Below are 14,565 nucleotides of genomic sequence, written 5' to 3' on the forward strand. Positions count from 1 at the left end.
GATTCTTTGAGTTCTGTCTGGTGAACTTCATTCTGGGGTGAAGGCCGGGGTGCCCACAGAAAGGGTTCCGAGTGCCGCCTCTGGCACCAGTGCCATAGGTTCGCCACCACTGCCCTAGGGGGTCTAAAAATACAAAACAAAGGTTGAAAACAGAAAAAAAAATAATATCACCCTAATTTCCTAAAACACAAATAAATAAATAAACAAGTATTATCATCAACATGGTAAAGCACCTTCCAAAATGCCTTCTCTATGAAAACATAAAAAAGATAACTCCCGGTGGTGAACCATGTTTGTGTCAGTATTGGTGAAAGGAAGAAAAATTCCTATATTGTACAAAACATAAACATTTTTATGTATTAAAATGTAATAAAACCTATATAAATTTGGTATCTCTGTGATCATACTGACCCAAAGAATAGATATGTTTGTTAAATGGATCCAGGTTACTGGTCAGGAAAAAGGTCACCTACAATCAAGAATGCCAAGACACAGGACAATAAAATTGATAATTCAATGATATTATCTTTTAAAATTATATTAATAAACTGATACCAGAATGAGACTTATTTGAGATGAATACACAGTAAAGCATTGACAAATGGTCTTCTAGAAGACTGATCTTCTCAATGAAGATGGTCATCATCCACAGTACATGTCAGAGTAAGGGGACGGTCTTCTGGAGAGGTTTCATGAATACATTGTTCTACTATTTTTATAATTAAGCACAGAAATGTTTTTTTTCTCCCTTAGTTTAGAATGTTGTGCTCTACTTTATTGAAGTGACCTTTCGTTTTAACCCCTAGGGTATTGGGTAGGGACAGAGATATGTACCTTAGGCCACAGAATGTCCTCTGATATATCTTACGGACACATGCATGGAATGCAATGACACACGGAGCTGCCTCTATGTGGGCTGGGTCCTTTGACTGCTGTCCAAATAGCTGGCAGCATAACTCACCTGCAAAGCTGAGCCTTAAGACAGGCTATAAGTACTGCCTCCATCCAGACCTGTCACCATTGTTCAACTGATGGTTCCAAGGACAGGTGCATAGACGTGACACAGTAAGTGATAAGGAGCTTTCAGTTCATGTATATACAGTACATAGCCAGATGGACCCTACAGCAACTAGATGACATTTAAAAATTTAGTTTTTCATTATTTCAATTTAAAAAAGATTTTTATAGCAATTATCATATTAATGGTCATTTGGTTGCATCACTACAAGTGGATAATTGACTTTTTGGAAAGTTATGTGTATGTTTTACCAAACTGATACTACGTATTCCTAGAAATAGCTTCATGTAGGTTAGCATGGCATGCTATCTGTGAACCTATTCTTTAATATTTTGAATCATATATATTTTATTTGATATGTATAGTATAACATTTATAACAAGGCTCTTACGCTGCTCTACTATAAGACCATTATAGAGCTTTATAGAATAATAATGTAGAATATTATTATTGTACACAATTCTATAATTCTATGTTCTACGATAAGATCACTATATAATTTCATAGAATAATAATATATGTTACATGGCTCTATCATATGTAAAACTTACCCATAGCTGATAAAGTTTGCAACCATAATCAACATTTTGAAGTTGTTTTGTTTCAATATACACATTATGGTTCAATGAGTGTTGGATCTTAAAATGAAGTCCTAAGAACAGAACATGGATGTTTGGGTTCTTAGCTAAAAGCCTGGAACATTACTGCCCTTCTCTTTTTCAAAGACCTGAAGGAAAAACTGAGGGGGTACTCGACATAGGACCACTTACCAGGACCAAAAGACCATCTACCACTCTGAAGGACTTGTTTTACCCTACATTACACAAACAACCCATTGATCTTAATAGACAATGTGTAATACTTAATCTCACCAGAGGTGACACTGTAGGGAAATTAAACACTTACTGCAAGATTTCCTTACAGTTCACAAGTGATCACTGGAGGTCCTAACATAAGAACATTCTTCCTATTCTTAAGGGACATTTCTAAAAAATTTCGATGGTCCAAAGCTCTTTAATTGATAATTGTAGTTTTAGTTTTCTACAACTTCTCTAACTCGCAATGTGAAAAAAATATGTTTTTACATAGTGCCATCTGAGGATGTTAGGTTTAATGATCAGTTCTAAATATATTTTCCCTAGAGTCATTTACATAATTATGGTAATTATAATTATATTTCATCTACAGAAAGAAAGGAACCAAAGAGGGCACCGGACAGTCAGGTGTCTGGAATCATGGGGAGGAAAGGGGTGATATCTGTCTTGGTTATAATAGCAGGCTTCCTGCTTTCGGGTATGTACTTGAGCTCTTGTATATCATGTGTTTTTGACTTTTGGGACTCTACCTTACATATTGTATTATGCAGGGGTATATGTATGCAGAATAGCTACAGTATAAGTGAATAATAGCTTCAAATAGGAGATTAAAAGTCTTCAATATCAGGTATAATGAAGAATAACGCAAGAGACAATATAAAACATGCTCTAAATTATGCTGTAATTAAAAAAAATATATAAAAAAATTAATATAATTATTTTTATCATATTTAGAACAAGGGGCACAAGGAGAAGAGACAACTGTAAGTATCAAGTGCACATCGTAACGTTTCCTAAAAAGTATTTTTAAAAATAAAATTCTCAACTTATGTCTAAAAACAATAGGTTGTGTATGATGCTGTTGCTCAGTCTTCACTTTTTCATAACTACAGTTACTGACAGAGTCCTATTAATTAACAGACGCCCTTCCTTTAACTAAAAATTGTTTCCCTCCCATCTCCATAAAATCAGAGTTATAAACTTGCCTGGTATCCAGGGATATCTAGACTGAGTCGGGGGTGGGGGGTGGGGGGGTGGAGTGGCCTAATGTAATCTGCCCAGGTGAACATCATCTCAGGTCCTTTAGTCTCCTAACATTAGCAAACTGTACACCATGCACATATCTGACCAAATTAAATCATGGCAGCCTCCATGGACTTCTAATCTTCTCCATCCTCCTTGCAGGTTGCTGAGATTTCATGTGATGAGATATGTGCATGGTGTACAGTTTGCTAATGTTCTCAGGTTAGAGGACCTGTGGTGATGTCACTCTGGTCACATGACATTACTGCTGCAGGCTGAGAAAGCATGGGGATGAGTTGCTGGATTCAACCCGAGGAGGCCAAGCTCACCTCAACCCGCTATAGATATCCCTGAATACCGGGGAAGTGTATAACTCTGATTTCATGGAGGGAAAAAATTTTTAGCTAAAGAAGGTGTCAGTTAGTTACTAGGGCTCTATTGGAAGCTGCCGGTAGTTGTTTTTGTGAAAAACGTGGTGACAGGTTCCCTTTAAAATCAAAAAATTATCTACAATATGGCACAATAAAGGTTGTCCCTTTCCCACCCGTTACATTGTCTTTTGCCAGAGGCGTCATTCCAGAATGTTTGTGTTAAAAAGAATTAATTGTAAAAAACAAAACTCATTACACCTCAGGGTAACAAAGCAAAAGAAAGAAATTTCAAGGAATTTACCACACCCGTTCTGTAAATACTGCTCAGTCTTGAGATGCCTTCATTGCGCTCACAGAGTGCAGGATGATTTTTTGCCCCAAGCTAAAAATGTAACCAAAACTATTATATGGGGCCAGCGGTGGGGAAGGGTTTAAGCTGAGTCCAGTGTTGGACTGGCCCACCAGAGCATCAGAGAATCCTCCGTTGGGCTCCAGGTTCTTATACTTTATAATGGGCCCCAAAGATCTTTATCAAAGTGAATGGAGTAATCATTGGATATTATGATCTATTTCATGTAGAACAATTTCCAATATTATAGATTACTATACCTTTTTTGATGAGACATCCTACATCATATGATTTTTTTATGGTTGAAGGGTGGGCCCCCAAGATCACCACCTCCAGTAGGCCCAACACATGCCAGTCCGACACTGGCTGGGTCTATTAATGAAGACCTTTCCATAAATTGAAATATAACATACCATAGATACTGCATAAAGTGTAGTATATACTGTTCCTGACCTGTATCATCCATTCCATACATATTACGGGTATGGGCCCCAAACATGAACTTGGACTTTGTCCAGAATTTTGGGTTTAGTCTCACCCCCGCTGGTAACAGCTGGGATCGGTACCATCAGTGGCATTTAAAAGATTGACACCTGTGATTGGTGCCAGCACCTGTGGGGTCCTAACCCGCTGAACAATATTCCGATTGGGTCTACCCAGCCTTAATTACAAGTCAAAGTGGTCCTTACTGTTCCTGCACAGTTTGATTGTGTCACTTGTGAGCACAGTAGCACAATACAACATTAACATAACACAAAAATGTGTCTGACTTGCTCTTGACTTTGCTTTATTTTTCTTTATTATAGACAATTGCAGCACCCCCTACAACTACAGCAGCCCCTACAACTACAGCAGCCCCTACAACTACAGCAGCCCCTTCTAGTGTGGCTTTAGTATTTGAATCAAGTACAACAGTGGGATCTGTTATCAGCACCAATAAAGTAAGTGTCCCATCTTGGTATACCTCAATTGTTCAGCCATTTTTAGGGTCATACCGAAATAAGCCGTGTCTAGGCTTACGTCCTGAAAACAATAATTGGATACAGGTGAAGGGGTTATGTTTGGGGAAAGTGAAGACTCTTTACCCCATATATCTGGAGGCCAATTGTACGGTCCCAAGGGGAGCGGCTAAAGTAAAACCCCTGTGTGTGATTACGCACCTAGTTTTAAAAGTCCTCAGAATACAAGCAGAAAAACACATTTACCCTCCAATAGGAGAGAGAAAAGAGGACAAACTAGAAGAATATATACAAATTGTGAGTCTTTATTTATAGCACATATGCACAATAACATAGGCGATGCCACCACCAGGTGGCACCGTCATAAAAATGACAAAAAACAGACAATTAAAATGATATTAAGAACATGGGTGGTATGGTACAGAACAGAAGGAACGGCTGACGGCAGACAGATGGGATAATGGGTAAGTAAAAACCTGTTTGGTTTAAACAATAGACTGGGTAGGTGTGAGCCTAAGCACTGCTATAGAAACATGTGTTCTAAACAGGACTAGTATCAGCGATAGCTTTGAGAGAGAGTAAGTTTTTTATAAATGGTGATAACGCTATCTTGTAAGCTGCCTAGCCAGAATGGCTATGATGTGTGAAGGCAAGGTCTTACCCAGTCATCTGTAGAATCACTGTCCTGGAGGAGCCGTGTGGGACAGAATCTATAATAGATAGATATGAGATAGTATAGTTTAGGTGAAGTTTCTTTCATGTGCAGCAATGTTTTGGTGTATAACGCTTTTGTCTCCTTTGTCAAACACTCGCATGACAAATGTGTCGTATGCTCAAAAGTTGCTGAACGTGAAATAAACTTCTCCTCAAATTTCTACTGAGACTTGGACTGCTGCCTTCCTTTTTTCATGTAAAAGGCTGTGACAGGAGGTGCTGAACCCCTTCTTATCAGAAGTTTGGAGACAGTGCTCCCTTTATTTTCTTAGAAAATAAATAGATAGATATATTATAGATAGATAGATAGATAGATAGATAGATAGATAGATAGATAGATAGGAGATAGATAGATAGATAGATAGATAGGAGATAGATAGATAGGAGATAGATAGATAGATAGATAGGAGATAGATAGATAGATGTGAGATAGATAGATATGAGATAGATAGATAGATATGAGATAGATAAAGAGATATGAGATATATATATATATATATATATATATATATATATATATATATGAGATAGATAGATAGATAGATATGAGACAGATAGATAGATAGATAGATAGATAGATAGATATGAGACAGACAGATAGATAGATATGAGCTAGATAGATAGATAGATAGATAGATAGATATGAGACAGACAGATAGATAGATAGATATGAGATAGATAGATAGATAGATAGATAGATAGACAGATAGATAGATAGATAGATAGATAGATAGGAGATAGATAGATAGATAGATAGATAGGAGATAGATAGATAGAAGATAAATAGATAGATAGATAGATAGATAGGAGATAGATAGATAGATAGATAGATAGATAGATAGATAGATAGATAGATAGATAGGAGATAGATAGATAGATATGAGATAGATAGGAGATAGATAGATAGATAGATAGATAATTTGAGAAAGAGGCAGCACTCCGTAGGTAGTGTCAAAAAACAAAGTGGGTGTCTTTATTCCATAAGCGACGTTTCAGCTCCTTGCGAGCCTTTATCAAGCATGGTGAATGTGGCCAGCACACAAACATATAAAGGCCAACAATGCATTTCATTGGTTAATACAGGTTGTGAGAAAAATGTCTAACAATTGATTATTATACATGTGTCAATCCATAATATATATACATGTGCAATACAGAAACTGTTATATTATGCATACAGTAAAAATGCCTAGTGAACAGTGCAAAATATGCGTGTGTATCAAAAGAATAAAAACAATGGTCCACCAATCAGCTTACGGATCCTCCCACATCTCGGCACTTTCATTCATAAAATTCGGTGTAATGATGTCTCCTGCTGTGTTCAGGCGCGAAGTTTGTCGCTCCTACAGGAAACTCTTAGTGTTCGGTGTTGGTAGTTCCGCGCTGCACGGAAGTCACCTGAGTGCTATGCTAATACCGTCCTCGGGAAGTCAGCACATGCGCTCAAGAATTATGTGGACCAGCGGCCATCTTTGTTAAGGGTAGTGTTACTCCAGACCATGTTCGATGCCAGTGACATATATATGGACATCCGGGATGCCACGGAAACCATGGCAACAGAGATAAGTGGCGTATCACCTCTCCAGGATCCAGGTATGTCGGAGAGCCTGGGTGGTGCTTGCACCACCCTGGACTCCGTGTGCGGACTCACAAGCCCTGTGTTGGCGCAGTCTGTAGGACTGTCACCCACAAGGCTCGGTGTCCTACCGATCCATCCGGAGAAATGGCTTCGCCAGGTTAGACCTCCGCCCGTCCTGCGTCTAGGCCATCTCGTGTGGTACTGTGAAATCGGAGTTAACACATACAAGAGGAGAAAAGAAGAGGGGAACTACATATACTACATCAACAAGAGTGTGAACCTTATATCGTCAAACTGTGCACGAGACCTGTGGGAATTCGGATCCTAGGCCGATGGGGTTTACATTTCTTTTAACTGATCTAGAGAAAAAACACAAGAAAAAAATTTTTTTAGTAAACTTATAATGTAGAACATATTAAAATGACTTGCCACAGGAGTATTCTCTCCTTACCAGCATCACTCTATTGTTTGGATTAATAGGTAGGTTATGCAGAAAAATACAGAATTTAACCATTATTGAGCCTATATAATGCTCCCAAGATTATATTCAATATTGAGACCCTTGGGTTGAAGTGTCCCTAGTGTCTGTATCCATCGTAATTCTTTTTTGCGTAAGATCACTTCCCTGTTTCCTCCTCTTCTGAGGGGGGGGATGTGATCGATTATTCTGAATTTCAAATCTCTTTCTTTGTGTCCTGCCTCAGTGAAATGCCTACTTACTGGTAGGTCATTTCTTCTTTTGCGGATAGTGTATCTATGCTGTGTGAATCTTGTTCTGAAGTCTAGCGTTGTTTCCCCAATATATTTGAGATCACATGGACATGTGAGAAGATAAATAACGAAGTCGCTGTTACAGTCTAAATAGTGCCGGATCTTGTATTGTTTCCCATTGTGTGTGAAGGTATCTCCTTTAATGGCATAGGAGCAGTTGACACAAGTTCGGCATGGATAACTGCCTTTCCGTGTTGGTCCACAGATGCCCCTCTGTGTGAGTGTTTTAGATGGGCCTATGTCGGTCTTAACCAGCCGATCCCTAATGTTTCTGGCTCTCTTGTAAGAAAAAATAGGGGGATTACAAAATTCTGGTACCCCCGCTGGATCACTCGTAAGTATGTGCCAGTGTTTTTTAATTATCTTCGTTACTCTTATCACTATATGTGGAGATGAATGGGATTCTTTGTTGTTGGTTAGACCGAGGCTTGGGGATTAGTAATTCCTCCCTGTTCCTTGTGTCCAGGATTCGTTTATTATTAGTCAGGACTCTTTGTGGATAACCTCTTTGTTTAAATTTTCTTAACATTTGGTTTGTGTTTCTCTCCAATTTAATGTGGTCACTGGATATGCGTTTGACCCTGTACAATTGGCTCAATGGAAGCGAATTTAGCATTGGGCGCGGGTGACTACTGTTAAAATGTAGTATGGTGTTTCTATCAGTGGCTTTAATGAAGACATCTGTAGAGATTCCCGCTGGTGTATTTTCGACCAGTACATCAAGAAATTGTAGGGAGTTTTGTGAATGTACCATGGTGAATTTGATGTCACTGTCTATGGTATTGAGATATGTGTGGAAGTCTGTCAATTGTTCAAGACTGCCAGTCCACAGGAGGAAGACATCGTCTATGTATCGCCACCACCTCATGACTTTAGAGAAGTGGTGGGACACATAGACGAAGTCCTCCTCCAGTGTGGTCATGACAATGTTGGCATATGTGGGGGCCATATTGGCCCCCATTGCCACTCCCTTTAGTTGTATAAAAAAATCATTTCCGAACAAAAAGTAGTTGTTATGTAAAACTAACTCTAGAAGCTCAAGAATGAACGCTGATTCTTGCGTCGTGAAGTTAGAATTTTGTAGTTGTTTCTTGACACATTGAAGACCCATCTGATGATTGATGGAGGTATAGAGTGAAACCACGTCGAATGAAACTAATGTCGCTTGGGAAGTGTCTGGGAAATGAATCTGGCGTAATTTGCACAAGAAGTCAGTCGTGTCACGTATATGTGATTGTCCCCTGGTGGAGAGTTCTCTAAGGGCCTGGTCTAAAAAGATGGCTATGTTAGATGTGATCGAACCCCTCCCCGACACAATTGGTCTCCCCGGTGGGTTTTCCAAATTTTTGTGTATTTTGGGCAGCGTGTACAAAATAGGTGTACGTGGGTTCAGGACTGTAAGATATTTGTGCATGCTGTCACTGATAGTACCTCTTGCTTTTGCCGAATCCAGAATACTTGAGATACGGCGTTGTAATTCAAATTTTGGATCACAGACAACATGTTTGTAAACAGTGGCGTCATTCAGTTGGCGCTTAATTTCAGTAGTGTAGGTCAATGTAAAATCCCGGATGTCCATATATATGTCGCTGGCATCGAACATGGTCTGGAGTAACACTACCCTTAACAAAGATGGCCGCTGGTCCACATAATTCTTGAGCGCATGCGCTGACTTCCCGAGGACGGTATTAGCATAGCACTCAGGTGACTTCCGTGCAGCGCGGAACTACCAACACCGAACACTAAGAGTTTCCTGTAGGAGCGACAAACTTCGCGCCTGAACACAGCAGGAGACATCATTACACCGAATTTTATGAATGAAAGTGCCGAGATGTGGGAGGATCCGTAAGCTGATTGGTGGACCATTGTTTTTATTCTTTTGATACACACGCATATTTTGCACTGTTCACTAGGCATTTTTACTGTATGCATAATATAACAGTTTCTGTATTGCACATGTATATATATTATGGATTGACACATGTATAATAATCAATTGTTAGACATTTTTCTCACAACCTGTATTAACCAATGAAATGCATTGTTGGCCTTTATATGTTTGTGTGCTGGCCACATTCACCATGCTTGATAAAGGCTCGCAAGGAGCTGAAACGTCGCTTATGGAATAAAGACACCCACTTTGTTTTTTGACACTACCTACGGAGTGCTGCCTCTTTCTCAAATTATATTACAGTCCCTTGGCCTGGGGACTTACGGTCTGTGCACCCACCAGAATTGCTGTGCTGCTCTGGACTTTCCTTTATCTAGATAGATAGATAGATAGGAGATAGATAGATAGATAGATAGATAGATAGATAGAAAGATAGATAGATAGATATGAGGGAGATAGATAGATAGGAGGGAGATAGATAGATAGATAGATAGATATGAGATAGATAGGTTATAGATAAACAGATATGAGATAGATAGATATGAGATAGATATGAGATAGATAGATAGGAGATAGATAGATACATAGATAGATATGAGATAGATAGATAGATAAATATGAGATAGATAGATAGATAGATAGATAGATAGATATGAGATAGATAGATAGATAGATATGAGATAGATAGATAGATAGATAGATAGATAGATAGAAGATAGATAGGAGATATGAGATAGATAGATAGATAGATAGATAGATACATAGATAGATATGAGATAGATAGATAGATAGATAGATAAATATGAGATAGATAGATAGATAGATAGATAGATAGATAGATAGAAGATAGATATGAGAGAGATAGATAGATAGATAGATAGATAGATAGATAGATAGATAGGAGATAGATAGATAGATAGATAGATATGAGATAGATAGATAGATAGATAGATAGATAGATAGGAGATAGATAGATAGATATGAGATAGATAGATAGATAGATATGAGATAGATAGATATGAGATAGATAGATAGATAGATAGGAGATAGATAGATAGATATGAGTTAGATAGATAGATAGATAGATAGATAGGAGATAGATAGATAGATATGAGATAGATAGATAGATAGATAGATAGGAGATAGATAGATAGATATGAGATAGATAGATATGAGATAGATAGATAGATAGATATGAGATAGATAGATAGATAGATATGAGATAGATAGATAGATAGATAAGAGATAAACAGATATGAGATAGATGATAAATTAATGTTATATCATTTGTTATCATCTTCTAACAGCATCCTTTTCTTTTGCTTTTAGTGTCCTTCCTATACAGAAAATCGTAAGTATTACTACTTATAGTATAAATGTTACTACTACAGCGTTTATATCTAATTATTGTATTTATCTGTCTGTAGGTGCAGCAGTCTGTGCCGCAATATCTGGAAGGTGAGTTTAGTAGATGTCACACACCGAACATTTACTTATTTCATTGATACATGATAATGAAACACTTCATTACATATTACATAATCCTGTATAATTAGATAGACGGCTTCATGGATACAAACTCAACAAAATCTCAGACTGTTGCTGATCATTTCCATTTCCACCTCAGTGAAAAAGTATTGGACTTTTTGACATTCTCACATACATATGTTTGCAAAGATTCTAATTTTGATTTTTCCGCAGCCCCGATCTCATTCCTGCGCTTAAAGGTGGAGACTTGTCTGCTGTCTGCTCACACTCCATGTTACAGTATGGCTGTGCCAACGTAGGTTTCATTCATCTTTGTATATTTCTATTTCTTTACACTTATATAAATGGAGAAATTAATGTACATTACATTAAAAATTGAGAGCCCGAATTTGTTAAAGTGTTTGCTCCAGTTTTCTGAAAAGAATGTGCAAGCTGCATGTACATGTATTTATAAAGTGTCAGCGACAGTTTTGTGTCGCGGCTGCTCTGTGCCCCACAAGACAGAAAAAATGTCACCTAAAGGAGGCTGTTAGGACTTAGTTGGACCGTGCACCACAATTCTGCAGCATGAACAAAGTGCACCAAATAAAAAATGGCGCCACTTATCGAGCAGTGCAGGGGGCACCAGAATCATGAAGACTGTGCGCTAGTTTTGATTAATCTGGCGCCCTCTGCACACTTCACAGGCAACTGCACCTAGTACAGACTGCACTAGTTTTGATAAATGTGGTTCAATAAGTTTATATATTAGAACCTACTTTAATGCTGCTCTAATATACAAGACAACCATTCCGATAATATTGCTCCCAAAGTACAATAATATAACTACTATAATACTGCCCCCTATGTACAGGAATATAACTACTATAATACTGCCCCTATGTACAGGGATATAACTACTATAATACTGCCCCCTATGTACAAGAATATAACTACTATAATACTGCCCCCTATATACAAGAATATAACTACTATAATACTGCCCCCTATGTACAGGAATATAACTACTATAATACTACCACCTATGTACAAGAATATAACTACCATAATACTGTCCCCTATGTACAGGAATATAACTACTATAATACTGCCCCCTATGTACAGGAATATAACTACTGTAATACTGCCCCCTATGTACAGGAATATAACTACTATAATACTGCCCCCTATGTACAGGAATATAACTACTATAATACTGCCCCCTATGTACAAGACTATAACTACTATAATACTGCCCCCTATGTACAAGACTATAACTACTATAATACTGCCCCCTATGTACAAGAATATAACTACTATAATACTGCCCCCTATGTACAAGAATATAACTACTATAATACTGCCCCCTATGTACCAGACTATAACTACTATAATACTGCCCCCTATGTACAAGAATATAACTACTATAATACTGCTCCTATGTACAAGAATATAACTACTATAATACTGCCCCCTATGTACCAGACTATAACTACTATAATACTGCCCCCTATGTACAAGAATATAACTACTATAATACTGCTCCTATGTACAAGAATATAACTATAATACTGCCCCCTATGTGCAAGAATATAACTACTATTATACTGCCCCCTATGTACAGGAATATAACTACTATAATACTGCCCCCTATGTGCAAGAATATAACTAAAATTATACTGCCCCCTATGTACAGGAATATAACTACTATAATACTACCCTCTATGTACAAGAATATAACTACTATAATACTGCCCCCTATATACAAGAATATAACTACTATAATACTGCCCCTATGTACAACAATATAACTACTACAATACTGCCAACTTTGTACAAGAATATAACTACTATAATACTGCCCCCTATGTACAAGAATATAACTACTATAATACTGCCCCCTATGTACAAGAATATAACTACTATAATACTGCCCCCTATGTACAGGAATATAACTACTATAATACTGCACCCTATGTACAAGAATATAACTACTATAATACTGCCCCCTATGTACAAGAATATAACTACTATAATACTGCCCCTATGTACAAGAATATAACTACTATAATACTGCTCCCTATGTACAGGAATATAACTACTATAATACTGCCCCCTATGTACAAGAATATAACTACTATAATACTGCCCCCTATGTACAAGAATATAACTACTATAATACCGCTCCCTATGTACAAGAATATAACTACTATAATACTGCCCCCTATGTACAAGAATATAACTACTATAATACTGCCCCCTATGTACAAGAATATAACTACTATAATACTGCCCCCTATGTACCAGAATATAACTACTATAATACTGCCCCCTATGTACAAGAATATAACTACTATAATACTGCCCCCTATGTACAAGAATATAACTACTATAATACTGCCCCCTATGTACAAGAATATAACTACTATAATACTGCCCCTATGTACAAGAATATAACTACTATAATACTGCCCCCTATGTACAAGAATATAACTACTATAATACTGCCCCCTATGTACAAGAATATAACTACTATAACACTGCCCCCTATGTACAAGAATATAACTACTATAATACTGCCCCTATGTACAAGAATATAACTGCTATAATACTGCCCCTATGTACAGGAATATAACTACTATAATACTGCCCCTATGTACAAGAATATAACTGCTATAATACTGCTTTCATGAAAAGGGTATTGATTTCGAATTTAGCCTAAAAGCAACCAAATAACCTTCATGTTATGTTTCTTATCCGCAGCTTACAGAACTTTCGGCTGCCACCATTACTGAAATCTTGAAGTGCTACTATTCTAATGCAAATGCTGTCACCTCCCAGGAGTCCTTCTCCTTCATCATTTCACAATTGAGCATTGATTTCCTCGGGGTTGTTTTGAGCCAACTCAACAACGTGGCAAGTGCAATTATTGTTACATGGGAAATTACCTAGATGCAACATATCTCGGATACATTGAAGGGGGAATTTTACATGATAAGTCATGGGCTACAAACATTTACATTGCCTATGCTTATCTTAGCTTTAGATGTAGTTTGTGGGGCGCTACATGGGGAAAGCTTCATGTAGTGCAATGCTCGAACCATGTAGTTATCAGGGACTGACCCAGTAAATGTATAGGTGTATCATTATTTACATGCAATTTTGCTTTCTAGGTTCCTTCTTCTTCTATAACAGATGACAACAGGCTGTACTTGTTAAATGCTGTGTGGGAAAATCTACGTAAAGAAACTGTAAGTGCAGGTTTCCTAGCTAAATGGTTCCAGGAGACGCTATACCCATTAATTCCTGCTATAAACCCGGACATTTTGGATTGCATGAATACCTTGCCATGGACATGTGACCAATACGAGGCCGTGTAAGTGCAATGTAACTCTCTGTCCTATTCCATATACTACAGACTGATTTTTTTGCCGAAATTATGGATTTTCTTAAATGTTGACTGTCTTTCACTTTACAGGGTTAACGCCCTGGACTTAGCTATTTCCAAATTCGACCAAAATAAAAAGGAAAAGATTGCTTTATGGATCACTGGATTTGTTCAGTCACATGGTGAGTTTGACAGAAATCTACCAGTGGGGTGTTGAGAT

At 37.6% G+C, this 14,565-nt stretch overlaps 1 protein-coding gene across 2 annotated transcripts in view; it reads left to right on the plus strand.

Annotated features, from left to right (window-relative positions):
- The first annotated feature begins 951 nt into the window (after positions 1-951).
- The window catches only part of LOC140074786 (uncharacterized), a 41,925-nt gene continuing 28,311 nt past the window's right edge, over positions 952-14,565 (plus strand). For both annotated transcript variants that reach the window (XM_072119957.1, XM_072119958.1), the window contains exons 1-10: positions 952-1,065; positions 2,207-2,311; positions 2,569-2,597; positions 4,383-4,517; positions 10,820-10,841; positions 10,918-10,948; positions 11,192-11,273; positions 13,721-13,873; positions 14,131-14,333; positions 14,436-14,527. In XM_072119957.1, coding sequence (XP_071976058.1) covers positions 2,254-2,311; positions 2,569-2,597; positions 4,383-4,517; positions 10,820-10,841; positions 10,918-10,948; positions 11,192-11,273; positions 13,721-13,873; positions 14,131-14,333; positions 14,436-14,527 — 805 coding nt within the window. In that variant the 5' untranslated portion in view covers positions 952-1,065; positions 2,207-2,253. The remainder of the gene's footprint in view (positions 1,066-2,206; positions 2,312-2,568; positions 2,598-4,382; positions 4,518-10,819; positions 10,842-10,917; positions 10,949-11,191; positions 11,274-13,720; positions 13,874-14,130; positions 14,334-14,435; positions 14,528-14,565) is intronic.

The sequence above is a fragment of the Engystomops pustulosus genome, chromosome 8, assembly GCF_040894005.1.
Source record: "Engystomops pustulosus chromosome 8, aEngPut4.maternal, whole genome shotgun sequence".
In the NCBI taxonomy this organism is placed as follows: Eukaryota; Metazoa; Chordata; class Amphibia; order Anura; family Leptodactylidae; genus Engystomops; species Engystomops pustulosus.